The sequence below is a fragment of the Arvicanthis niloticus genome, chromosome 1 (genome assembly GCF_011762505.2).
Source record: "Arvicanthis niloticus isolate mArvNil1 chromosome 1, mArvNil1.pat.X, whole genome shotgun sequence".
Lineage (NCBI taxonomy): Eukaryota > Metazoa > Chordata > Mammalia > Rodentia > Muridae > Arvicanthis > Arvicanthis niloticus.
Window position 1 is genome coordinate 17,498,829 of NC_047658.1, and position 24,759 is coordinate 17,523,587.

General features: G+C 43.1%; 2 protein-coding genes and 1 long non-coding RNA gene across 7 annotated transcripts in view; 2 read left to right on the forward strand and 1 right to left on the reverse strand.

The window, feature by feature from the left end:
* LOC117722024 (uncharacterized) lies at positions 1-14,377 on the forward strand. Of its 2 annotated transcripts, XM_034520962.2 has the most exons (6): positions 1-166; positions 1,678-1,793; positions 2,420-2,591; positions 4,899-5,025; positions 5,283-5,384; positions 10,433-14,377. In XM_034520962.2, exons 3-6 carry the CDS (start codon positions 2,532-2,534, stop codon positions 12,808-12,810), a joined length of 2,667 nt encoding a protein of 888 aa, XP_034376853.1. In that variant the 5' UTR covers positions 1-166; positions 1,678-1,793; positions 2,420-2,531; the 3' UTR covers positions 12,811-14,377. The 2 variants fall into 2 exon arrangements, with proteins under 2 accessions (XP_034376853.1, XP_076788987.1); XM_076932872.1 differs by lacking the exon at positions 5,283-5,384.
* Positions 5,381-17,623, reverse strand: LOC143442055 (uncharacterized). Its single transcript, XR_013109946.1, has 3 exons — positions 17,484-17,623; positions 14,979-15,107; positions 5,381-6,949 (listed from the first exon to the last, which is right to left on the reverse strand). It is a non-coding gene; the product is annotated as an uncharacterized LOC143442055 (long non-coding RNA).
* The window catches only part of LOC143442054 (uncharacterized), a 14,139-nt gene continuing 6,972 nt past the window's right edge, over positions 17,593-24,759 (forward strand). The window contains exons 1-3 of one of the 4 annotated variants that reach the window (XM_076932887.1): positions 17,593-17,735; positions 21,710-21,911; positions 23,895-24,021. In XM_076932887.1, coding sequence (XP_076789002.1) covers positions 21,774-21,911; positions 23,895-24,021 — 265 coding nt within the window. In that variant the 5' untranslated portion in view covers positions 17,593-17,735; positions 21,710-21,773. The other 3 variants (XM_076932897.1, XM_076932884.1, XM_076932892.1) reach the window with 3 other exon arrangements.

Genomic DNA, 24,759 nt, shown 5'->3' on the forward strand with positions numbered 1-24,759 from the left:
AAGTGGTCTGGAGCGGTCATATCCGCTTAAATCTCCGTGCAGATCGGTTCTGTTATTGTTGCCCGCGCTGCTCGAGAGAGTTTGGATTCTAACACTGAGAGCCCGTGGGAGGAAGTCGCAGGGCCCCTGCGAGTCCCGTGCAGAGTTCTCTGCGGCGCTGTGGGAGGTGAGCGGCAGCTGAGCAGGGAGGTTGCTGCGCTGTTGAGAGCTGATTTGTGTTGAGTGACAGCTTACACCGCTGCTGGGGGATTCCCTGGTTGAGCTGGGGTGGGAGTCCTATGTGAGTCGGGAGAGCTGAGTTGCTGAGAGAGACAATGCAGCCAGCTACCGCAAGCCTGGGGCTAGCATCTCTGGGGGCGATCGTGCTGTTTTCTAGCGGCTTGTGAGAAAAGGCAGATACGAATGGAAAATGAGATTATTTGTGGTTTGGGCTCAGTTTGGGAAGGTCAGCCAATCTCCGTCAGCCTGTAGCTTCTGCCAGCGAGGCTCATACCAAGAACACATGGAACAAAAGCCAGGGGATATGCATGTGCACACTTAGAAGTGGGCACAGGCACCAGAGCTGGGAGATGAGCCTTTGTAAGATGGGACCATTTCATTCCCAGCATGCAGTCTCCTGTAGGGAGCTAGAGCTGCAAAACATACGTTTAAAAGGCAAATTCTAATCCCCGGGCCCATTTTACAGGAGGGCTGGGATCCTTTGCAAATGAAGTTTGTCAGTGTTGCCTCTGCTGACACCATATGGTCACAGTGAGAGTCAGTGATTGGCATTTGAGCAGAATGATACTGTATTCATGTTGGAGGATGTTCTTTGGGCATCAGTACTGAGTTTATTGAAGATTCTCTGAAAACCTTTAAATTGCCATCTTCGGTGAAAATGTCTTGGCTGCCAAAGTAACAATGCTCTGTGGAACTAGGCATGCCCATTTTAACTCTGTGATTAAATTAATCCCGTGGTCATTTAACAGAGGTTCCTGAAAGTCCAGGATGTCAGTGTGTATGTCCTGTCTACCATGAAGACACTGTGGACAGGGGAGAAATGCTTTGTGTGGAGGGCCTGGTGTTTATGTGCAGTTTCCCAGGCAGGGAAGGGATTGGGCCATTGAGTTTAAGGGACGAGAACAGGATGTCGATGTGGGGATAGATGAAAACGAAAATGTCTGGAAAGGCAGAGAGAACGAGGAGCGGCCATCACCACAACCACGGTGCACCAGATCTCTGCTCTCAAAAGGCAGGAGGGACTAGAAAGGGTTCTGGGCACACAGGGACCCCACGGCGAGATCATGGATGGGCACTGTGTGTGGTTTAGAGTAGGGGAGGAACGAGACTGGTCCTGCTCTTCCTCTTTGGGTGCATGCATTCTGGACCTTATTGTCATTTCTGAAAGAGAAATGGTTATACTGATACTGCTGACATGGTTAAAAGAGCTCTGTGAGAGCTGGACACGATGGCGCACACCTGTGGTCCCAGCACTCAGGAAGCAGAGGCGGGTGGAACTCTGAGTTTGAGGCCAGCCTGCTCTACACAAAAAGCCCCAGGCCAGCTACAGCAACATAGTGAGACCATGTCTCAGAAAGTTGGGGATTGGGGAGGCCTGTGGGTGAACAGTTAACAACGCTCAGAAAAGGAAGAGCGGCCGGAGACCGTGCTCGGTTTTTCATGTGTATTTATATGCAGGTTCCTTGGGCGCACTGAGCTTCGTGTCACTGCAGATCCTCGGTTCCCAGGCTACACACCTGCACCCTCACTGTGGAAACAACTAGGTTAATTCCTCATCTTCTCACAGGTCAAAGGTACAGGAGCTGCAGTGAATCCTTCCTAACTCTCTCGTTTGGTGTTTACTTCAGGGAAGGGGAGTTGTTTGGGTTTCGGCATGTGTGTTTTATGTAGTGTATGCGTGTGGGCGTGGGCATAGGCGCGAGTCTGTAAGTGCGCCTGCACTGAGGCCAGAGTGAGCTACTGAGTGTCCTGCTCCATCATTCCCAGCCTCATTCCCTTGACGTTGGGTCTGTCACCGAACTTGGAGCTAGGTTGATAGCCAGTAAGCCCAGAGGTCCTCCTTTCTTTGTTCCACACAGCACTGGGGTTACAGATGTTTGTAGCCAAGCCTGCCTTTTTAAGATAGCTGGGGATTTGAACTCAGTTCCTCTTGCTGGTGCAGCAAGCTCTTTTACCTACTATACTATCTCCCCAGACCCCAGGCTATGGTGTTTTGGTTTTCTTTGTCATCACCCTGGTCAATACCAGAGCAGGGCATTGTCTGTTCTAGCATGTCTATCTTGTGACGTCTTGAGCACCCAGAAACTTATAGGCAAATGTTGGCTGAGGACACAAGGTCATTCCTTCACTGGGGCTTTCTGCTGCCTCTCTAGACCTATATCAGGCCACATCATCCAGATATTTTTCTATCTCACCACAGCTGGCCTCTCTGCTCAGCTGCTCTCCTGGCAACCTGTAGACACCCAGCTTCTAGCTCCTGAGAAAATTGGATCTGCCAGCAAAGAAGCAAGAGAGGAAATATAACTTCTGACATGAATTTGACCCAGAAGCCCCAGAGACTGCACCCACGGGAGCAGGATGGATCATGTGAGGTAAGCAGCAGCTGCCCAGGATCCAGTTCTCTAAAACTGGAGGACAGACATGGGAAGTAGCAGATGCTGGGCTCCCCAGTCCAGAGGCAGACTTGATCCTGCAGCTAAGAGCAGACCACAGGGACCAGTGCTCCTGTCCCTCCTAGTCAGTTGTGTCACTCATTGTCCTGCCTCCTGGTGCTTAGATATATGTAGCCCTCAAACCCGTGTTGCCCGCAGAGTCCTCACTCCTGTATCTTCTTGTCCCATTTCATAGCCACTGTCATTTTGTGACAGTCTTGAAGGAGTTCATTTGATGTGGATGCATGTGAGGTAAGCCTTAGAGACGATGAGTGTCTGAGGATGCCTTGCCGAAAATTAAGATTCATACTGTTTACTGCTCTAGAGGCAGTGAGACCTGAGAGAATAGAGCTGAGAAATGAGGCTGTCTTAGTTAGGGTTTACTGCTATGAACAGACACCGTGACCAAGGCACCTCTTACAAGGACAACATTTAATTGGGGCTGACTTACAGGTTCAGAGATTCAGTTTGTTATCATCAAGGCAGGAGCATGGCAGTATCCAGGCAGGCATGGTACAGGCAGAGCTGAGATTTTCATCTGAAGGCTGCTAGCAGAATACTGGCTTCCAGGCAACTAGGATGAGGGTCTTAAAGTCCACACTCACAGTGACACACTTACTCCAACAAGGCCACACCTTCTAATAGTGCTACTCCCTGGGTCAAGCATATACAAACCATAACAGAGACAGACTAAAGCCTCATGTAGTGACCAACTTTATTCCAAGCACCAGATAATTTATACTCAGAGGCTTGTTCAGTCGCAAGGGCAAGGTTTATGGGACAGGCAAGCCGCACACAGCAAAACCGTGTTTTTCCACACAGACACATAAACAAATAACAATATTTAGTTGTAATGAGTATTCCGAAGTAAACTCACTCCTATCCACTTTACCTGGGAGGAACATAAAAAACCCATCCCAAGAACAACACCATGTTTTTTTAAGAAGCTGAGGTCACAGATCTTGTCTTGTTTTCTCACAAGTACTTAGAGTTCTCACACAGCTCCGTGATTGGACCGGATTCTTCCAATACACCATACATTTCATTACTTATACATGAAATAATATATCAAATATATACACACACTGTAGAGATGCCTTAGAAATATTTCTGTAGCAGTACCTGTCCTTGGTTAGATTCAATGTATAGGTTGGGAATCACTTCCTTATTCTTCCTGAAGCATCTGATGCCACATCAGAAACTTTGTTCCTCTTCACTCCCCCTCCTGGAAATCCTGTCAAACTTGATTCTCTACTGTATTTTTTAATTATTGATTTTTTTTTTTTAGATTTTTTTTTTTATTGTGGGGAGTGGTGTGTGCATACCCAGGCATTGTGTGGAAGTTGGAGGACAATTTACAGGAGTCTTTCTCACTTTGTATATCTTGGGGACTGAAGTCATCGTCAGGCAGGGCAGCAAGCATTCTTACCTGTTGAACCAGCTCCTTCACCCTAATTCTCTATATTAATTTTTTTTTGTTGTTTTTCTTTTTCTGGCAGAATATCTCAGATTTACTTTCTAATCTAATAATTGTTATCGTTTCGTTTTTATTTTAGACAGAGTCTCATTGTGTAGCCTTCTCTGACTGGAATTCAGTGTCTAGACCAGATTAGCCTCCAACTGGTTAGCGGTCCACCTGCCTTTTTCTTCAGAGCACTGAGCGTAAAGGCATGCACCACATCTACCTGCTAGTGTTGTTTTAAAAGGCATTTTCAAGCCTTTTTTTTTTTAATTTGTAATATGTCTTTCAGTCTTCTGGTTCACAGATGGACTATTTTTGTCCAAGGATACTGGAGCTGTTTTGAGGTGTGATTTTTCTGAATTCGTGAAAATGAAAATTAATTCCCCAACTTAAAATGAAGCAGCGCAATCGATTTTGTGCAGTCTTCAGTCTGAGTGCTCCTCCCTGGTTCTCAGTGAATCATGATAATTCACCACTCCACTGAGCTGCCTTCCCTGAAGCCTAGAAAAGCCTTCCTTTTGAAGTATTAGTGACAACCCATTTCTGACTGCTTTGAGGATGAAAATCTGAGTGCACAGAAGATGGATATTTTTATCAACTTTCTTATATATATAATACATATTTACATAATACATTATTCATATAATGTGAAATAGATGCTTTCTGGAACGCCGAATGATCTTTCACGTAAAGAATCACTGAGCTGCTTTGCTGTGTGCCATGTCCACCTCTTCAGTGAAGAGCGTGTGTTATAGAGTGTTACAGTGTTACATTTTGTGTTACAGAGATTGGTGTCCTTTGAGGATGTGACTGTGGACTTCAGCCAGGAGGAGTGGCGGCGCCTGGACTCTGCCCAGAGACGCCTGTACCAGGACGTGATGCTGGAGATCTACAGCCACCTCTTGGCAGTGGGTGAGCATGGCCAGCCTGGGCATCCAGGATGGGCTTCATTGAAAATGTTTCTCCCTCCTTTTTCTAGAACATGGTGGGATATCAAAAGTGTGTCATGGTTTCCCCCCATGCTTTGTCCTGATAATTCATTACTTTTCAACACTCCAGGTTAATTACTCTGTGCCTAGTATGAGATACTAATTTTCCAATCAGCCAGTGCAAAGCTTATTGGATGACCTCTAAAGCTACACATTGAGCAGATATTCTTCCAACTACAGGCTACCCTATTCCCAGCCCTGGGGCCATCTTCAGGTTAAAGAAAAGAAAGGAGGTACAGACAGAAGAGGCTAAGTTCCCACCTCATCTGTGTTGGTGTCAAGGTGAGTGAGTAGGACCTAGACGGAGGTGGGTGTTATTAGAGGCTCATTACCAGCCTTCCCCATTCATCCCTTCCCTCACTCTTTACAGCTAACGCTACAGTGCATTGTGAATGTGGACCAGGGTCATGGGTACCAAGCTTGCCTCCTACACCAGTTCTCTTCAGCTAATAATACTTTGTAAATATGATCTAGGAGTAAGGATAAGACTCTCAGAAGTGAATAGTGGGTAGTTGGCTGCCTCATCGTGGAGATAACAATACCTAAGTTGACTAGCCACCATATTCTCCTGAAGGTCATACATGGACTCTTGTATGCATACCTTGTTTGTCTACACTGGGCATTACCAAACTGGCAACAAAAAAGCAGGTGAGGCAAACTCAGTGGTGGTTGAGAATATAGATAAATGTGTTGTCTAGGGAGGAAATTAGTCTTTTTTTTTTTTCTTCTTTTCGCTATAACCATGGTTAGGGCTGGGATGCATATCTCAGTGGGAGAGTGGAAGGCTGCCATGACTGACACGTACAGAGCCTTGGGTTCAAAGTCCCCAGTATGGCAGACAGCAGCTGTGTCAGCATGGGTAAGATACACTAGTGAGATACAACGCTTTCAGCACAGTTGGTGATAGTTTCATTGGATATTTTTAAGTTAGTTTCATTGTCATTTTCTTGTGATAGCTGTCATTCCTTTTCCTCTCCTGGTCCTTTCCCCACTGACTCCTCCAGCCTCATCTTGTTGGTCCCTCTCCTTACTACAAATTGTCTCCTTTCTGCCTGAATGTCACCAGTGTCCATTACTCTTTTTCTTTTGTCTTCCTCCCTTAAGGTTCCTTTTTTTTTGAATTCCCTTTTTTTACTTTGACTATTTACATACAACACATATAGATGCACCTGTATATACACGTGCAGAAATTAAAATCTAGAGTTCACCTGTAAGAAAAAAAATGTGGTACTTACTCTGTCTTTAAGTGGCCCAAATCCCATCGTCCATTTTGCTACAGTTGTCAGGATTTCATTTTTTCTTCATGGCTAACTAAAACCCCATGAGGTGTATGTTTTACCTTCTCTTAATGTCATCTGTCAAGATGTATCTGGTTCCATTTCTCAGTGCAGCGTAAATATGGCTGTGCAAGTATGGCTGTGCTTATGACAGTATTATGTTCATACAGAGTCCTTCAGGCATATAGGCAGGGTTGGTCTGTCTGGGTCAAATGGTAGTTCTATTTTTAATTCTTTGAGGACCTTCCACCCTGGTTTCCTTAGTGGCGACAGCAGTTTACACACCCTGGAGCAGTGCCCAGGGGTGTAGCTTTCCTTGTCATCATTTCTTGTTTGTTTCTTTTTTTTTTTTTTAAAGGATTTAATTTATTTGATGTATATGAGTGCACTGTAGCTGTCTTCAGAGACACCAGAAGAGGACATCAGATCCCATTACAGATGGTTGTGAGCCACCATGTAGTTGCTGGGAGTTGAACTCAGGATCTCTGGCAGAGTGGTCAGTGCTCTTAACCACTGAGCCATTGCTTCAGCCTTGTTTCTTTTCTTAATAGCCATTCTGACTGAGGTGACCTAGAATTTGAGAGAAGTTTTAAATTGTGTTTCCCTGATGACTAAAAATGTTGAACATGAGCGCACCGCGGGTGGCTAGGCCCTTAAGGCGCCTGCCCTCAGAGGGCGCACCGGCTCTTGGTACGTGCTTTCGAATCCCGCTCTCCCGATTCCCACGTCTTGTGGGAAAAAAAAAATGTTGAACATGTTTTCAAAGACATCTTGGCCATTTGTATGCCTTATGAGAATTATCCATTAAATATATTAGCTATTGCTTGATTGGGAATTTGGTATTTTTGCATAGTGTATATATTAATCTATAGTTAGAAAAATTCTTTCCCATTATATAAGCTGCCTCTTCATTCTGGTGACTGTTTCTTTTGCTGTGCAGGTTTTTATATAACCACATTTATCATCAATTCATGGGATTTTTTCCCTGTGCTATTGCAGTCTTTTTCTAGAAGTCCTAACCCATGCCTGTATCTTTAAAAGTTTTGCTTCTGTCTCCTGCTAGCAGTTTCAAAACGTCATCTATTAAGATTTCAGTCTAGGGCTGGAGAGATGGCTCAGCGGTTAAAAGCACTGACTGCTCTTCCAGAGGTTCTGAGTTCAATTCCCAGCAACCACATGGTGGCTCACAACCATCTGTAATGGAATCTGATGCCGTCTTCTGGTGTGTCTAAAGACAGTGACAGTGTACTCATATAAAAATAAAACAGATAAATCTAAAGAACAAACAAAAAAAACATATTAAAAAAAAAAAAGATTTTCAGTCTAAGTTGTTTATCCAGGGTTATCCAGGGTTAAGAGACTTGCTGTTCTCCACAGCACCCAAGTTTGGTTCCCAGTACCCACATGGCAGCTCACAACTGTCTACAATTTCAGTTCTAGGAAATCTGACTTCCTCTTCTGAACTCCACAGGTACTATCAGCAAATACCCATACACGTAAAATTAAATAAATAAATAAATCTTTTTTTAAAGAAATAAGATGGGGATCTAGTTTCATTTTCTTTACAGATTGTCTCAGCACAATGTGTTAAAATGCTTCTTAATATATTCTTGTATGTGTTTTGAAATTTTTTTCTTAAGGTGTTCTTAAGAACATTTTCATCAAGGAAATTATTCTGTAGTTTCCATTGTTGTTGTTGTTGCTGCTGCTTCTGCTGTTGTTGTTTTGTGTCCTTATCCAGCTTTGGTATTAGATACCAACACTAGCTTCATACAGTGTGTCTCTTAGCGTTTCTCCCCTTTCTGTTTTATGGAAAGGATTAAGGAGAGTTGCCATTACCTGTTCCTTAAAGATCTGGGGAGATCCCCAGTGAATCTTCTCTTGGGCTTTCCTTTGTATGGGGATGCTTTACTGCTGCTTCTTATGAATCTATTTTGTTTATATCTTTTTTATTTAATTTCCTTGAGTTTTTTTCTTTGTTTGTTTTATTGTTTTCTTTTATTGTTGTTTTTCAAGACATGGTCTCACTATATAGCTCTAATTGTCCTGGAACTCACTCTGTAGACCAGGCTGGCCTGGAACTCAGGGGTCCGCCTGCCTCTGTGCTGTGATTAAAGGTATGTGCCACTACACCCAGAAGGATTTTAATTTTCAAAGGTTATAAGTGACAAAAACTTTAATCATTTACCCTAAAATTTCCAGGGTTTTTTTGTTGTTTGTTTTTTAATGTACAATTTCCAAGTACTCACTCCCCAGTAAACTGCTATATGTCTTTGGAATCCATTGTGATATCCTCTTATTCATTTGTAATTTTAATTTGCATCTTCTTTTCTTGTCAGCTTGGCTAGGAGTTTTTCAATATCACTTTTTTTTTAAAGTGTGTATGGGTGGGTGTTTTGCCTGCATAAACATGTGCACACCATGTGTGTGCAATGCCCACAGAGGTTAGAAGGGGGCATCTGATCCCCTAGGACTGGTGTTACAGCAAGTTGTGAGCTGCCATGTGGGTGGTGGGAACTGAACCTGGGTTCTCTGGGAGAGCAGTCAGGGTTCTTAACAACTGAGTCGTTTTTTGAACCCCAGCTTCATTTGTTTCCTTCTGTGTATTGTTCTGTTACAGCTTTTTCTTTTCTTTCCATCTAGTACTTTGGATTTTGCCTTTTTCTTCATTTTGTAAGACCTTTAGTCGCAACCTTAGGTTGATCTCTCTCTGATTTCTTTAATGTAAGTATCTTAGATACCACCTTTCTCTTGGAACTGTCTTAGCTGTATCCAAAGCTCATGGTAAGTTGGCATTCCTCTTCATTTTGTTCCAGAAATGTTTTCATCTCCTCCCTGACTTCTTTGTGACTTACTGTTAACTCAGAATATATTGGTCTATGTCCATGTGTCTGTGCAGTTTCTGTGGTTTCCCTTCTTGTTGGCTTTTGGCTTTATCACACTATGGTCTTTTAAGATACAGAGCATTGTGCCAACTTTTTTATATTGTTCAAATTTATTTTGTAACCTAGCATCTGGTCTGGTTTTTGGTTTTTGAGAAACTTCCATGGACTGTTGAGAAGGACTGTACTCCATTCTGTTGGATGTAATATTCTGTAGATATCCCTTAGATATATGTGATCGATGCTGTAGATTTTTCTTATTTAGATTTATCTTTGTGTGTGTGCACTCGCGTGTGCGCGTGCGTGTGTGTGTGTGTGTGTGTGTGTGTGTGTGTGTGTGTGTGTGTGTGTATGAATAAATGCCACATGTGTCAGGGTTTCCAAAGAGGCCAGACAAGGATGTTGGCTCCTCTGGAGCTGGAGTTAGCAGGTTCCTGCTGTGGGTGCTGGAAACTAAACTCCAACCCTCTGCAAAAGCAGCAAATGCTTTTAACTGCTCACATATAGTTGAGATCAGAAAAGTAAGGAAAGGCCACTATATGTGTAAATTGATGTTAAAAAAAAAAAAAAGGAAAATTTACTGCTCTTAGGTTATGGTTCAAAGATAGAGAGAGTTTTCCTAGATTAAGTAAACTTCCATCCCTGACAACAGTGAGGGACAGTGAGTCCTTAAGTAGATGAAAAATGGGCCAAAGGCATGAGTATGCTTTTCTGTAGAACTAATGACATCCTCTGCTCTGCTGGTCTCTGTTCGCTTTCAACACTTGACTGTCCACTGAGGCTACACCTCAGCCTACTAGGTCTCCTACATAAATCAAATCCATTGCCCTTGTCCAAACAGTCTTCCCCACAGATTATTGCAGCCATCTTTACCACTGACCTAAGAATACGCATTACTATTTCTTCATCTGTAAGACGGGGAAAGCAGTTGTAATTGTTTTATTGGGTGGTTTGTGGAATAAAATGAGTTAGTTTCCCTCATAAAGAAAGCGCCCGGTAGTAAGTGTCCCATAGCTTATGTCCCGCATGCCATATGGGATGTAGGCATGTTCTGCTCGTTGGCATCAGTACCTCACAGATGTTTTTTTTGTGCTTGTTGTTTATTAACCCTGTGATTTCTCACCCATCCTGTTGATTGTACATACTCTTTTCATCTCTTTTTTTTTCCCAGAACTGGAATCATCAGAGTTTTGCACTCCTCGACAGAAAGCTTCTGAGAATGCAGCATTTCAAACTAATAAGGCAAGTGCGATCACAAGGCATGGTTTGTGGTGCTCTATTTTAGAAGAACTGTGGCAAGATCCTGATCTTACAAAAAGAGATTGGCAAAACCAGATCCCACGCTGGGGTTCTGGTGCTTTCCTCAACAAGAAAACACAGAGTGCAGACAGAGACTGCGGATGTAAAGAGCCCGGGAAAACCACTCCCTTGGTATCTAACCTTATTTCTACACAAAAGGGAGCTCCAAAGTTACTTGCAAAACATTTGAAGCATAACCTTGAAGCAAATGGTGAAGAACAAGGCAATGTCACAAAACAGCTTAATGATATTGTTACGTCTGGTCGCCTCTTCATGCAAGACTCTTCTAATGCTGACTGTACAATTCCTCATGAAGGACGGAATTCCTGCAAAGGTAACCAGTGCAGAAAAGTTCCCATCCATAAACAACCACTTGCAGAGAAAGAAGTTCATTCTCATGAGAAACCAGATGAATGCAGGGAATGTGGAAAGATCTTCTATGATGCATCTGATTTCTGTAAACATCGGGCAGCTCACACTGGAGAAGGACCTTTTGTCTGTCACAAGTGTGGGAAAGCCTTCCTCCAGAAGACAGAGTTTGCCTCCCATCAAGAAACTCACTCAGAGAAACCTTATGAGTGTCCCGACTGTGGGAAATCTTTTAGTCGAACATCCAACCTGCAGGTCCATCATCGAATTCACACTGGAGAGAAACCTTATGAATGTCGTGACTGTGGCAAGTCATTTAATAATACATCCCAACTGAAGGTGCATTATCGAATACATACAGGGGAGAGACCTTACGTGTGTCCTGTATGTGGGAAAGCCTTCAAGCAGAAGTCAATCCTCAGCACGCATGAGACGATTCACACTGGAGAGAAGCCTTACAAATGTACTGTTTGTGGGAAATTGTTCAGCTGTACATCCCGACTGAAAGTGCATTATCAAATTCATATGAAGGAGAAACCTTATGAATGTGGTGACTGTGGGAAAGCCTTCAAGAGAAAGTCAAGCCTCACCGTTCACCAGAAGATCCATATTAGACAAACACACCATGTGTGCAGCGAGTGTGGGAAAGCTTTCAACCAGAAGTCAGAGCTCAGCACACACCAGAGACTTCACCTGGGGAAGAATTCTCACAAATGCAGTGACTGTGGGAAGTCATTCACGTATGCATCCCAGTTGAAGATGCATCATCGAGTTCACACAGGGGAGAAGCCCTACAAGTGCCGGGACTGTGGGAAATCCTTTACATACTCATTCACACTGAATGTGCATCGCCGAATTCACAAGGTGGAGAAGCCTCACAAGTGCAGTGTCTGTGGGAAAGCCTTGGCTTCAAAGTACCAACTGGAAGAACATGAGCGAATTCACACAGGAGAGAAACCTTATGTGTGTACTAAGTGTGGTAAAGGCTTCCATGGTAGGTCAGGTTTCCTAAGACATCAGATAACTCACACTAGGGATAAACCCTTTGTCTGTCATAAATGTGGGAAGGCCTTCTTTCAGAGGTCACAGTTGACATCTCATCAGCAAACTCACACAGGAGAGAAGCCTTATAAGTGTCATTACTGTGGGAAATCATTCAGTCACACATCCCAACTGACAGTCCATCATCGAATTCACACAGGGGAGAGACCTTACAAATGCAACTACTGTGGGAAGTCATTCAGTAATTCCTCCCAACTGAAAGAGCATCTCCGAATTCATACTGGGGAGACACCTTATGCGTGTTCCGAATGTGGGAAGGCCTTCAGCCGAAGATCATCCCTCAATCTACACACGAAAATTCATACTGGAGAAAAACACCATGTATGTAGTGAGTGCGGGAAAGCCTTTAGTCAGAAGTCAGTGCTGCGAACACATCAGAGAATACACACTGGGGAAAAGCCTTACAAATGCAGTGACTGTGGGAAAGCCCTGGCTTCAAAGGGCCAACTTCGAGACCATCAGCGGATTCACACGGGTGAGAAACCCTACGTGTGCCCTGAATGTGGGAAGGGTTTCTTTGGCAGGTCATCTTTGCATAGACATCAGATAACTCACACTAAGGAGAGACCTTTTGTCTGTCAAAAATGTGGGAAGACCTTCATCCAGAAGTCAGCACTGACATCCCATCAGCAAATTCACACAGGCGAGAAACCCTATGTGTGCCCTGAATGTGGAAAGGGTTTCTACAATAAGTCATCTTTGCCTAGACATCAGATGACTCACACCAGGGGGAGATCTTTTGTCTGTCAAAAATGTGGGAAGGGATTCCTCCAGAAGTCTGTGTTGAAATGCCATCAGCGGACTTGTAAGAAGCCTTAGGAAAGCCATAGGAAATTGTTCCATAATACAACCCACTGAAGGTCCATTGTCTACATAGGAATGCAGAGAGGATGGGAAATCAGCAGTGCATCCCAACTCAATGTGCAGCACTGGATCTAGACTGGAGAAAGGCACTACTGTGTTAAGTGTTGAAAGGCTTTTAACAGCATGCCAGATTATAATATATACCAAGCAGCTCATACCAGACACAGTACTTTCAGGCTCAGTTTTTGTGTGAAGCACATTTCCTTATAGTCTGTAAACGTATTCCTTTTTTTTTTTTTTTTTTTTTTTTTTTTTTTTTTTTTTTTTTGGTTTTTTTTGGTTTTCAAGACAGAGTTTCTCTGTATAGCCCTGGCTATACTGGAACTCACTCTGTAGACCAGGCTAGCCTTGAACTCAGAAATCCGCCTGCCTCTGCCTCCCAAGTACTGGGATTAAAGGCGTGCACCACCACTGCCCAGCTTGTAAACATATTCCTAACTGGGTATAATCTTTAAATTACTTGAAGAGAATGTTTTAAAGGAACTTATTATACATTGTGGCTTCTATACTTTAAAATATCTACTTGTTGATAAACACACTATTCATGAGAGACATTTGTAATATGATTTTGGAATTCATCCTAGGAGGAAACCCTACACCAGCAATGGGCTGAGAAACATTTCTTTATAGAAAAATGGCAAAAGACACATTTGTCACCAGACTATAGGAAAGTTTTGGGGATGTTTGTATCAACAGTATTCCTATTTATTGTGGGATAATAATGTTTAAATGCAAGAAAGGAAACAAGACTGTTCTCCGTCAAAGTGTGTCTGATATGTATGTCTGATTGCACACTATTTGTTTACATGACATTAGTTCTTACATATGTATTACCTCAGACTAGCGGGGATTTGCACAGAATCTGTTGCCTAACTGGAGTTTCTTCTTTTAAGAATCTAATTTGTGTTGGCAGTCTATCCCCTAGTCACACTATCTTGAGGCTGCACTATCAATAACTAGTAATCTTTTCATCATATAAAAGTAACTTCTGAGATAAGTCCATAAATGAAATTCTATAGCATTCACTTTTCCTTGTATTATAACTTTCCTCTTTCATGTTAGCTCATCGTACCTGTTTTTCATGTGTACCGTCTGTAGTGAACTACATAGACAGACCCAACCATTGATTATATAATCATTAACACATAAGACAATAGTGTAGTGTAGTGTGTGTGTGTGTGTGTGTTTGTGTGTGTGTGTACACATGCATGAGTGCCATGGCATATGTGTGAAAGTCAGAGAACTATTTGTGGGAGTTTGTTCTTTGTTAACAACATTCAGGTGGGTCCCAGGAATTGAACTCAACATGTGCCATTAACCATTGAGCCATCTTGTGCCTGTTATGGATTTTTTTTTTTTTTTTGAGACAGGGTCTCACTATGTAACCTTGGCTGACATGCAGCCTACCAGGCTGGTCTTGAACTCACAGAGACCCACCTACCACTGTCTCCCATGTGCTGGGACTAAAGGCACATGCCACCATACCTGCCTGGATTTTTTAAATAAAGTTTTATACGACATAGCCATGTTCGTTTGTATGTATTCTGGGGTTGCTTTGTTGCTCCACTAGCATAGCTGAGTCATTGTGGTTTCCAAGCTACAAATATTTACTGTCTGCCTCTTCACAGTATATTTGACCATATGTGCTACATATATTACTATTCTCAAAATCATATTCCTGTGTAGAATCTCTTAGCTTTATAAAAACCACATCTTTGTGTATATTGTTTTTCTACCCTAAAACATGTACTTTCATTGGCAGCATGGCATCCCATGAGGTTGAAATGCTATAATCCAGCTAGTTGTGCACACCTTTAACTCCAGCACTCAGGAGGCAGAGGCAGACAGAACTCTGTGAGTTCAAGGCCAGCACAGTCTACATAATGAGTTCCAGGACAACCAGTGAGGGAGAGGGAGAGAAAAAGAGGGAGGGAGAGACAGAGAGAGAGAGAGAGAGAGAGAGACAGAGAGAGACAGAGAGAGACAGAGAGAGACAAAGAGACAGAGAGACAAACAGAGACAGAGACCCTGTCTCAGAAAAAACAAAAGACTTGCAATAATTGATAATTGCCTGGAAAGGGTGAAGGGAAATAATTGGGAAAGGGGGAGCCAAGGAACAGTACCTGGGTTCAGCTGAAGCAGCAGCCTGTTCCACCCAGTGAGACACACTTTGTGAGAGATGACAGAAACAAGCCTGAGCTGCAGTGATCCAGTCCCTATGAATCATGGCTTATGGCTTTAAAAGACCTAGACTGTAAAAAAGCAAACAAGAAAAACATGTCAATAAAGATGTGGGATAAGGAACTGAGCACAGAACTCTGAAGAAAACATACAGTCAAATTCTTTTAAAGTGTTTAACCTCCTCAGCTAACTTCTTACCTGGTCAGAATGGCTATCGTCAATGGAAAGCAAATCTGCTGAGGATGTGAAGAAAAGGGAGCCTTTACTGACTGTTTGAGAGAATGTAGTTAGTTGCAACTCCAGTAAAATCAGTCTGGGGTTTTGTTCTTGTGTTTAGTTTGTTTGACTTGTTTTGGTTTTGAGACCATAGATCTCACTATGGTAGTTTCTGAAATTATAAACTACTCAATTATGTAGCTAACCTCTTCTGGATATACACCTTGGGAATCCCTATCATACCACAGAGATACTGACACATCCATGTTTACCACTACTCTTCACAATAGCAAAGAAACAGAATAAGCCCAGATATCCATCAATATAGATGGAGGTATAATGAAACTATAGTGTAAGTACAGTGGGATTTTATGGGTCATAAAATGAAATTTACAAGGAACTAGATTAAACTGGAAAATATGAGGTGAGGTAATTCAAGAAGACAATGACAATGTGTACTCTTTCATATATAGATACTAACTTCTGAGAATATATATATGTATATATATGTATATATATGTATATATATATGTATATATACACGTATATACGTATACATATATATGTGTATATATACATATATACACACATATATACGTATATATATACGCATATATATGTATATATGTGTGTATATATATATATATTCAGCTTCTGACTGTCTCTAGTGGCTCATCTCCATAGGCAAGTGTTCCATCTTCCTGGTGAACTAGCAGTGACTCAGGACACAAGATAGATGATCATTGTTTATTGACTAAAGAAGTAAAACTATGGGAAGAAATCTGGAAGAACAAGTTGGTACCTGGGATACAATAAGTAGGTATAAATAACATTAAAGATATGCTTACAGGTAGTAGATAAATGAGGAGCAGAGATTGATATTTGCACAATGCTGACTTTCATGTAGTTTGTAATTTTGCCCTGTGCTGATGGGTGGCTGAGCCCACTCTTTTAAGACTCCTGAGCTATATCTTTGATGATGAAACAGTGCTTCCCAAATCATCACTCCTGTAATCTGTTCTCAATGGGAAGATCTAGACCATATGTGAACCAGGCATGATTCCACATTGCTGGAATCCTAGAACTTGAATGACATAGACAAGAAGATCAGAGTAAGTTTAAAGCCAGCCTAGTCTACATAGCTCTAGACTAGTGCTTCTCAACCTTCCTAATTTTTTTCATTGCTACTTCATAACTGTAATTTTGCTAATGTTATGAATCCTAATGTAAATATTTTTGGAGATAGAGGTTTGTCAAAGGGGCCATGACCCACAGGTTGAGAACCAGTGTTCTAGACTGTCCAGGGCTAGAATGTATCTAATGTGGAGACAACTCACTATTTTTTTTTCTTTATTCTCATACTGTACGTTAGGTCTACTAATTCATTCACCACAGTTCTAGGTACTTTTCCCATTTGACTGGTGTCTCCATTTACCATCATTCCCACTACCCACCTAGTTCTACATTGTTTCTATTATGCAACTTAGAAAAAAGTTTACTTCTAAGTAAGAACACTTTTCTATCCTCTTTGAACCATGAGATGCCCCAGTATGAAGTTCATGATGGTCCATCTCAGATTCTCACCTTTGATGTTCCATATGACTTTTCCTCCTGTTTCCTAATAACCCCGCATAGTTTTCAATCTTTGGAAAATCAGAAAAGGCCAGTGTGGTGATACACATCTTTAATCCCAGCACTCGGGAAACAAAGGCCATGGGCTGTCTGAAAGTCCAAGGCCTGAATGATCTACATGTCTACAGTTCCAAGCCAGTCAGACCAACAGAGTTAGGCCATCTCAAAAATAAAAACTCATTTAAGTTCTGGTGAAAATAAAGAGAAAAGTTGAAGAAAGAGAGAAACAGATTAAGAGCACTTGTTGCTCTTGCAGCTGTCCTGGATGCTATAAATTCAACATGCAGGCAAAAATACACAAAATAAATCTAATAAAATCAGAAAAGGTACATTTAGGAAGATGTAATGTTACAGTCTCTTAGAATTGTAGACACATACAATTAGTAAATAAACCCCCTAACAATGTGAGACAGCCTTGGACTTTCAGTCTATCACATTCCACAGGCCTTGCCTGGCTGTATGGAATTGATGCACTTTGATGCTTGCCTTTGTGTCACTAGAATGTGGGTTCAGCCATGGCACTTTCTGGGGGAAAAAAAAAAAAAAAAAAAAAAACAGAAACCACCAGATGAGCCATAATAAGTACTGGCAAGATTTACCTCCATCGGTGGTGGTGCGCATGCGCGTCATCCAAGGCTACGTGGTAGTGAACCGAGAGAACCCTTATTCAAATCGGAAATGGCCTAGAGTGATCACATCCGCTCAGATCTTAAAGTAGTTCGTTTCGACTGTCGTTGCCAGGGCAGCGTGGGTGTTTGGAATCCTAACCCTTGGAATTGTGGGTGTCTGTGGGCGGAAGTCTCGCAGCCCTGGCGTGCCGTGTGCAGAGCTTCTCTAAGGTGCAGTGTGAGGTGAGTGGCTGCGGAGCAGAGAGGACGCTGTGCTGCTGAGCGCTGGTTTGTGCTGAGTGATGGTTGAATCGGCTGCAGGGGGATGCCGTGGATAAAGTGGGGGTCGTTCGGTTCGCTTTCATCTGTTCCTGCGGGTTTTCCGCGTCTGTATTTTGTCGTTTCCCAATATGCTCTCCTGTGGGATTTCCCACCGTCGTCCGTGAAAATTACCATGTGAGGGCATTCGGGGCAGGACTCAGTGAGTGGGCGCTGCAGCATCCGGGAGCTTCAGCGTGAAGACCGTGAGGAGGCTCGGGATCCGCTCAGTCTGCGATTGGCTTAGGGTTCAGCGAGCGGGGCTGCTCAGGCAGCGGTGGAGCCTGGGGCCAGTGTAGGGTGCTTTGTGAGGGCGACCGCGCTGCTTTCTGGGCTATTTGAGTAGCTGGTAACTGGAGCCCTGGCTCCTGGTCAAACTGGCATAAGCGAGGAAAAAAAAACTCCGGAGTATGAAAAAACGCGGAAATGAATTTATTTACGTTTTGGCCCAAACTGGGACACAGTGTCCTCCATCTATGTCGGCCTAAGCAGTGTTAGCAATAGAAGGAATTTCATGAACGCCAGATGTGTTTAGGTATATTTAATGTGGACACAGTCATCTAAGCCTTGGGGCTGGCCTTAGGCATTCTGGATATTTCCATTCCCTGTATCCCAGTATGCAGCTGAAGACAGGAAAAGGATTTAAAACAAAACAAAACAAACAAACAAAAAACCCAAAACAAAAAACGAATCCCAATTCAATTACAATTGCCAGTTTGCATAAATATTGCAGCCCGTTGCGGATGTGAGGTCTGATTGGAGATTTGCCCTGTTCCTGGGACCCGTGAATATGATAAGGATTGGTGATTGGCAGCCAAGCAGAAAGGTGCTGCTGTAAAAAGGTTTTAAGGCAGAAGCCTGGGTTCCTGCATCCAAACAGGCAAGGGCCAGGCTCATCCAGTATGCCTCCTGTAGAGACCCGTGAGGATGGAAGGCAGAAGGGGAGGGAGATGTGGATAGCAGAGTTGCATTCCCAGCACCCACACTCACGTGGTGGCTTTGAACTGCCTGGAAGAGTTCCAGGGGATCCGCGATCCCTTCTGGCCTCCAGCTAATGGTGCACAGACACACAGACAGCCAGAACACCCGCACACATACCATTTTTAAATGTTTGAATAGGAAGGATAAAATTTTTACAAAAATTTTTTTCCTTAACCTAGAGTGAGCTACCTTCTCCAATTGATCCCCACCTCTTAAGCAAATGTTAAGGGAAAAAAAAAGAAGAAGAAGAAGAAGAAAGAAAAGCAGAGGAAGAGATTCCATACATTGGTTACATTAAACAGAAGGAGAGTTAAAGTGACATGGTGTCCCCATGTCTGTCTCTGGTGCACAGACTTGGGGTTTAGGTTTAGAAATCATAGAGGTATGTATTAAAGTAGTGCTGTAGGTTGTGGGGGCACATGGCTGTCCTGTAATCTGAGCACTCTGGAGGCACAGGCTGGACGATGACTGCATTATGGAGGCCAGGCTGGGCATGAAGTACGTTAGGAATTGGAGCAGCATTTAAGTCAGAGCCAAAGTGAAGAAAGACGACATCCATAGTGCTTTTTAGTAAAAGCAGCCGTGTGTGTGTGTGTGTGTGTGTGTGTGTGTGTGTGTGTGTGTGTGTGTGTTTCTTCTTTTAAGATTAATGTAGATGAGTGTTTGACTGCTTGTATATAGGGATACCAAGTGTGTGCCTAGTGGGCATCTGATCCTCTGGGATTAGAGTTACAGGAGGCTGTGATCCACCTGCCTCTGGAGTGCTGGGATTGTAGGTCTGCAGCCAAAGTTTCCGGAAACCAGATGCTCCCAGATGTTAAAGATTCTTCAAGGCTGATGAACAGAAAAGTACTAGGGTGATTGTAGAGAGTTTATATGTTACAGGTGGGGAGTCTCTCTTTAGTTGTCTTTGATCCCCTCAACAGTTAGTCAGTATCCATCTATGTATTTTACCTATACAGCCCATTAGTTTCCAACAACTGAAAGGTTAAGAATGCCATCGGAGAGCATGTGAGGCCTGTAATAGAGAGTTTCTCACCGTGCTATAATCTTACGGTCCCACCAGTGTTCATTATTTGTTATTATTGCTTGGGCATGTATGTTATGTACAGGTTTATTTGGCTATGGGTATATGTATGTGTACGGTGAGCATGGCGGCCAAAGGATACTCTCCAGTCTCTCTTCAGCCCTCCTACCTTACTTTTTGAGAGTCCCCCCACCCTCTTTGTGGGTGTGTGTGATGTGCATGTATAGGTCAGAGGACAACTATCAGGAGTTATTCTCTCTTTCTATAATGTGTGTCCCAGGTATCAAACTTATGTTGTCAGGCTTGTTGGCAAGCACCTTTTCCTTCCAAAGCAGTGGTTCCCAACCTTTCTACTGCTGTGACACTTCAGTATAATTCCTCATGCTGTGGTGACCCCCACCACCACCACCACCACCACCATGAACTTAGTTGTTCCTACTTCAGTTCTGGCTCTCACCAATGAATGTACTTTAGAACTACTCTGATATATGACTTCATTTTGTTCTCCTATACAAAGATTTCGCCAAGCTGTTATTGCACTGGAGCATGGTAGTAATAGAACCAGATTCTCTGCTCCCAGGCCATGGTACACTTACTTGGCTCTAGAACACACGGTTCCTGTTCCCTTTAAAGTGACAGCTGTGTTTTTGTGTAGCCAGACTCTAGGCATGGCTGACAAAAGTAGCTTCTAGAAGCTTCTTTCAGTGCTGCTTCCAAGCCAGGCTTGCTGGAGAGTACATTTATTCCCTACACTGGGGGATGAAGCAGGACAATCAGAATGTCAAAACCAACCTGTGTTATAGAATGACTTCAAGGCTAGCAGGCCACATGACCCTACCTCAAAAAAAAGAAAGCAGGATCAATATTGCTTCCAGCCTGGGATCTGTTATTTGGACCTTTGTGTTGTGAGTTATTTGGGGGTTATGTGGAAACCAAGAAATAACACACTAGAGAAATTTTGTGTTAGCTGTAATTTCAGGGTCCTGCAGCACGTCAGTCACTGGGAGGTAGTTTGCAACCTGGCACTCCTGTATCGTCTTTAGAGGTCACTGAAAACCACTGGTCTGAGTGACCACATCCAGTATAGCTGAGTGACTCATTACAGAAGACATCCATAGTCAGCCAGAGGGATGCTCATATCTGTATCCTTGATAGGCTGATGGAGCCGCGGCACTGTGACCTGGAGCCCATCCTGGAGTGTATAATGACCAGTGCTACAGAATAACAAAATAAAAAGGAGGAAAGGGTAGGATTATAGACCAGAGGTCCTGGTCCTTGTGCATACCTCATCTTTGATCAAGAAGAGGATAGTGAATTACAGAGCTATGTTAGAAGAGAAGAGGCTGTGAAGTACATTAGTATGTTTGAACAGTGTCTAGAAACAAACAAAAACTTGAACTGGGTCTGTGTATCATTTTGTGTAAGTGAGGTATATACTGATCCTCTCTCTCCCATTTGATGACCTTAGGTCGTGTTAGGGAACATCATACAGCCTCATTTACCTCCTATTAAAACACCGGGTACAGTAGCCTCTGACATCCAGCTGAAAAGATAGTCTGGAAAATAAGCTAATAGCTAGCTAATTTTTTTTTCAGTCATACTTCCGACCTGCCAAGTTAAAAGCTGAGGGCTAATGAGCCTTATCCTGCATCCAATTTCCAATGCCAGTGACCAATACTTGCATCCCTGTTTTCTGTCACCTTACTTAATACCTTCCTGTTGTCACAGTTAAGAGGTAGAAGGGAGAGTTGGACATTTCTGGGCTTTGTCTGCTCCGCAGTGTCTACAGGATGACCTTCAGGTAGAACCTTCAACTCTTCATGGGCCAATAAATGTTTGTTGAGTGATAATATGGCCGTTGACTTCCCAGGACTTTCTGATGTCTTTGCAGACCACCAATTTCCCCAACATAACCAAGCTGGCCTCTGCCCCGCAACTCTACGTGGATCGTCCACATGCTGACCTATCTTCAGAATCCCGAGAAAATCAGAGACAGACCAAAAGTAGAAACCACAGAGGACATGCCTACTGACATGAATTTCTGCCAGATGCCCCAGCGATTGAGAGCAGAAGAGCAGGATGGATCGTGTGAGGTGAGGAGAGATGCCCCAAGTTCAACTTTTCTTAGTGAGGTTGTAGACGTTGGAAGCAGAAGATTGGATTCCTGTTCCAAGGACAACCTTGATTCCCCAGCTAAGAGTGAAACACAGAGGGCTAAAACCCCCCAGTGTTTCCTCATCTTCTCTTGACATGTTCACTGTGCCGCTTCTTAGATTTAGTTTTGTCTGCCCATCTCTGACTCCCTGGGGAATCTTGTTCCTATTCAACCGAGAGGATTGGCAGGACAAAGAAAGTAGGTGTATCCAAGTCTAGCTTGGTGAGGCAGAGATTTGTTTTTATATATTATGGTAGCATGTGTGAAGTGCAACCTTCAGGGACATGGGGAACTTGGGCAGCTGCATCACCAATACCTGTTACAGCCTTCCCCCAGCTGTGTGTCCAGGGTACAGATTTATGTAACATGAAGGAGTGGCCTCTAGAACCTCTCTTCCCTTCCTCCAGAAGGGAATGGTTCGGTGCCAAGGTACCAGCTACATAGCATTCTCTTTCCCACACATGTGTACAAGTCCCTGAGGCTTTAGACTTTCTCTCCCAGCTCATAGATACACGTTGGCTCCTCAAAGCTGAGTATCGTAGTTTAATATATATTATTTTATGTGTATGGATGTTTTGCCTGCTTGGATAGCTGTGAGCCATGTGCACAGAAGAGGCCATAAGACTGCATCAAATCCCCTGGAACTGAAATTAACAGCCAGTTGTGAACTGCCATGTGGGTGTTGGGTTTTGAACCCAGATCTCTGGAAGCTAGTGCTCTTAGCGAAGCCCTCTCTTTAGTCTGAAGCTGAGTATCTCAAAATAATAATTTGGATATGTTGGGCTGTCGAGTTGATTTCATCTGTGTGTAATTCATATGGCTGCTAGCAATTCTGAGATGACTTTGTGGCTCCCATTGTGTGTGCACTGGAGATATCTGCTCTGGAGAATGATCATATTCCAATTTTACTTTATTCTTGCAATATGCTTCACAGTGGCGACATGCCTGCACTGTTGTATCCTGCCAGGTTCACATCATGCTGGCTCTATCTCTCATGTGATGCCAAAACTGGGTTTGGGTGTCACCGTCCCAAAATCCTACCTTGTAGAGACCCAGCAGCACTTCTCTTGTGTAGTTTAGCAGCCATTTTCAAAGAGGAAAGTGCTGTAGTCGGAACTGCTCTTCAGAAGGCTGCAATTCCATCTTAGATGCTGCCAACGGCAGATCCTTTTACCCTCACATTGAGTGACACACACTGGATGCAGTAAGACCAGCCTTTTACTTTGGAAGATCTTTATGTCCCTGCAATTAATTACTTAAGTGACAATCCATGACTCAAAATTGAAAACTCCATACCGTCTTGACCCACCCCCAAGTACCTCTTTGTGATCTGGATGACAACTAGTTTCTAGACATTATGGCTGCTACTGTTTCCTCCTGCTCAGAGCTCTTTGCCACGCCCTGAAACACGATGGCTTTTCCTACCATCCACCTCCATCCTAGTTCTCCTCTAGAATATGCTATTCCACATTCCAGTTCAAACTGATCGCTTCCCATCTAAGTTGCTGTACTCTGATTAGCAACAGACATTCCCAGGTATGTGTCTAACTTGCTCTTCCCAACAGTTTGCTTTGTATATATTTCTAAAAATATTCCTTTTTAGCCCCATATGGGTCTTTATATTTGCTATTCGGCAAGTCTGAGTTTCTTTAAGAGTAAAAACTCATATAGTATTAAATCCCAGGGACCCGGTACAGCTATAGACAAGTATAATGTGGCTTAATAACTGTCATGCTGTTTAATCTTTGATCCATTTCTGGCCTCCTGGTGAGGGGTTGATAGTATTTTAATAGGTGGCAAGTTGTTTTTTCCTTTATGCCCCAAAATACAATGAGAAATAGGTATTTTGTAGAAAGTGGGGGTAACTAAAAACGCATGTCCTGTTTGTCAATGTTAATTTACAATGAGTATATTATTACAGAGATTGGTGTCCTTTGAGGATGTGACTGTGGAGTTCAGCCAGGAGGAGTGGCAGCACCTGGACTCTGCCCAGAGACGCCTGTACCAGGACGTGATGCTGGAGATCTACAGCCACCTCTTGGCAGTGGGTGAGCATGGCTGACCTGGGGCATCTAAGATCTGGGCCTACTTTCCTTGTTTCTCTTTTCCGAACATGGTGGAATACCAAGTCTTTTAGGATTTTTTCATTCTTTTGTCTTGATGTTTCATTCCTTTTTGGTTATTTACATGTGTTGCTTTGTGTTGCCAATAGTAAATTTTACTCAAGGAGCCTGCAAGGTTGATTTCTGCAAGTTGTATTTTGCCTTCCATATATATGCCATGGTATGTGTAACACATGCAAGTGCAAACACTTACATATGCACACACACAACACACACACACACACACTAAATCTGGGGTGTATGCGTATTAAGGCTTTATTTTTATTTTATGTGTATGGGTGTTTTGCCTTCTCATGTCCACATACCATGTGTGTGCAGTGCCTGTGGAGACCAGAAGAGGGCATCAGATTCCTTAGAATTATAGTTAGGATTTAGCTGCCATGTGGCTGCTGGGAACCAAATCTAAGTCATCAGCAAGAACAACAAATGGTCTTTGTTTTTTTAGTTTATTCTTCTCTCATATATTCCCCTCCTCCCAACCCCTTCACCACCTTCTTAGTTTAATCTTATTTTGTATTTTATTGCTGTGAAGAGACATCATGACTACAGGAACTCTTTTAAAGGACATCATTTAATTTGGGGCTGGCTTATAGTTTCAGTTTTAGTCTATTATCATGGCAGGAAGCATGACAACCTGCAGGCAGACATGGTACTGGAGGAGCC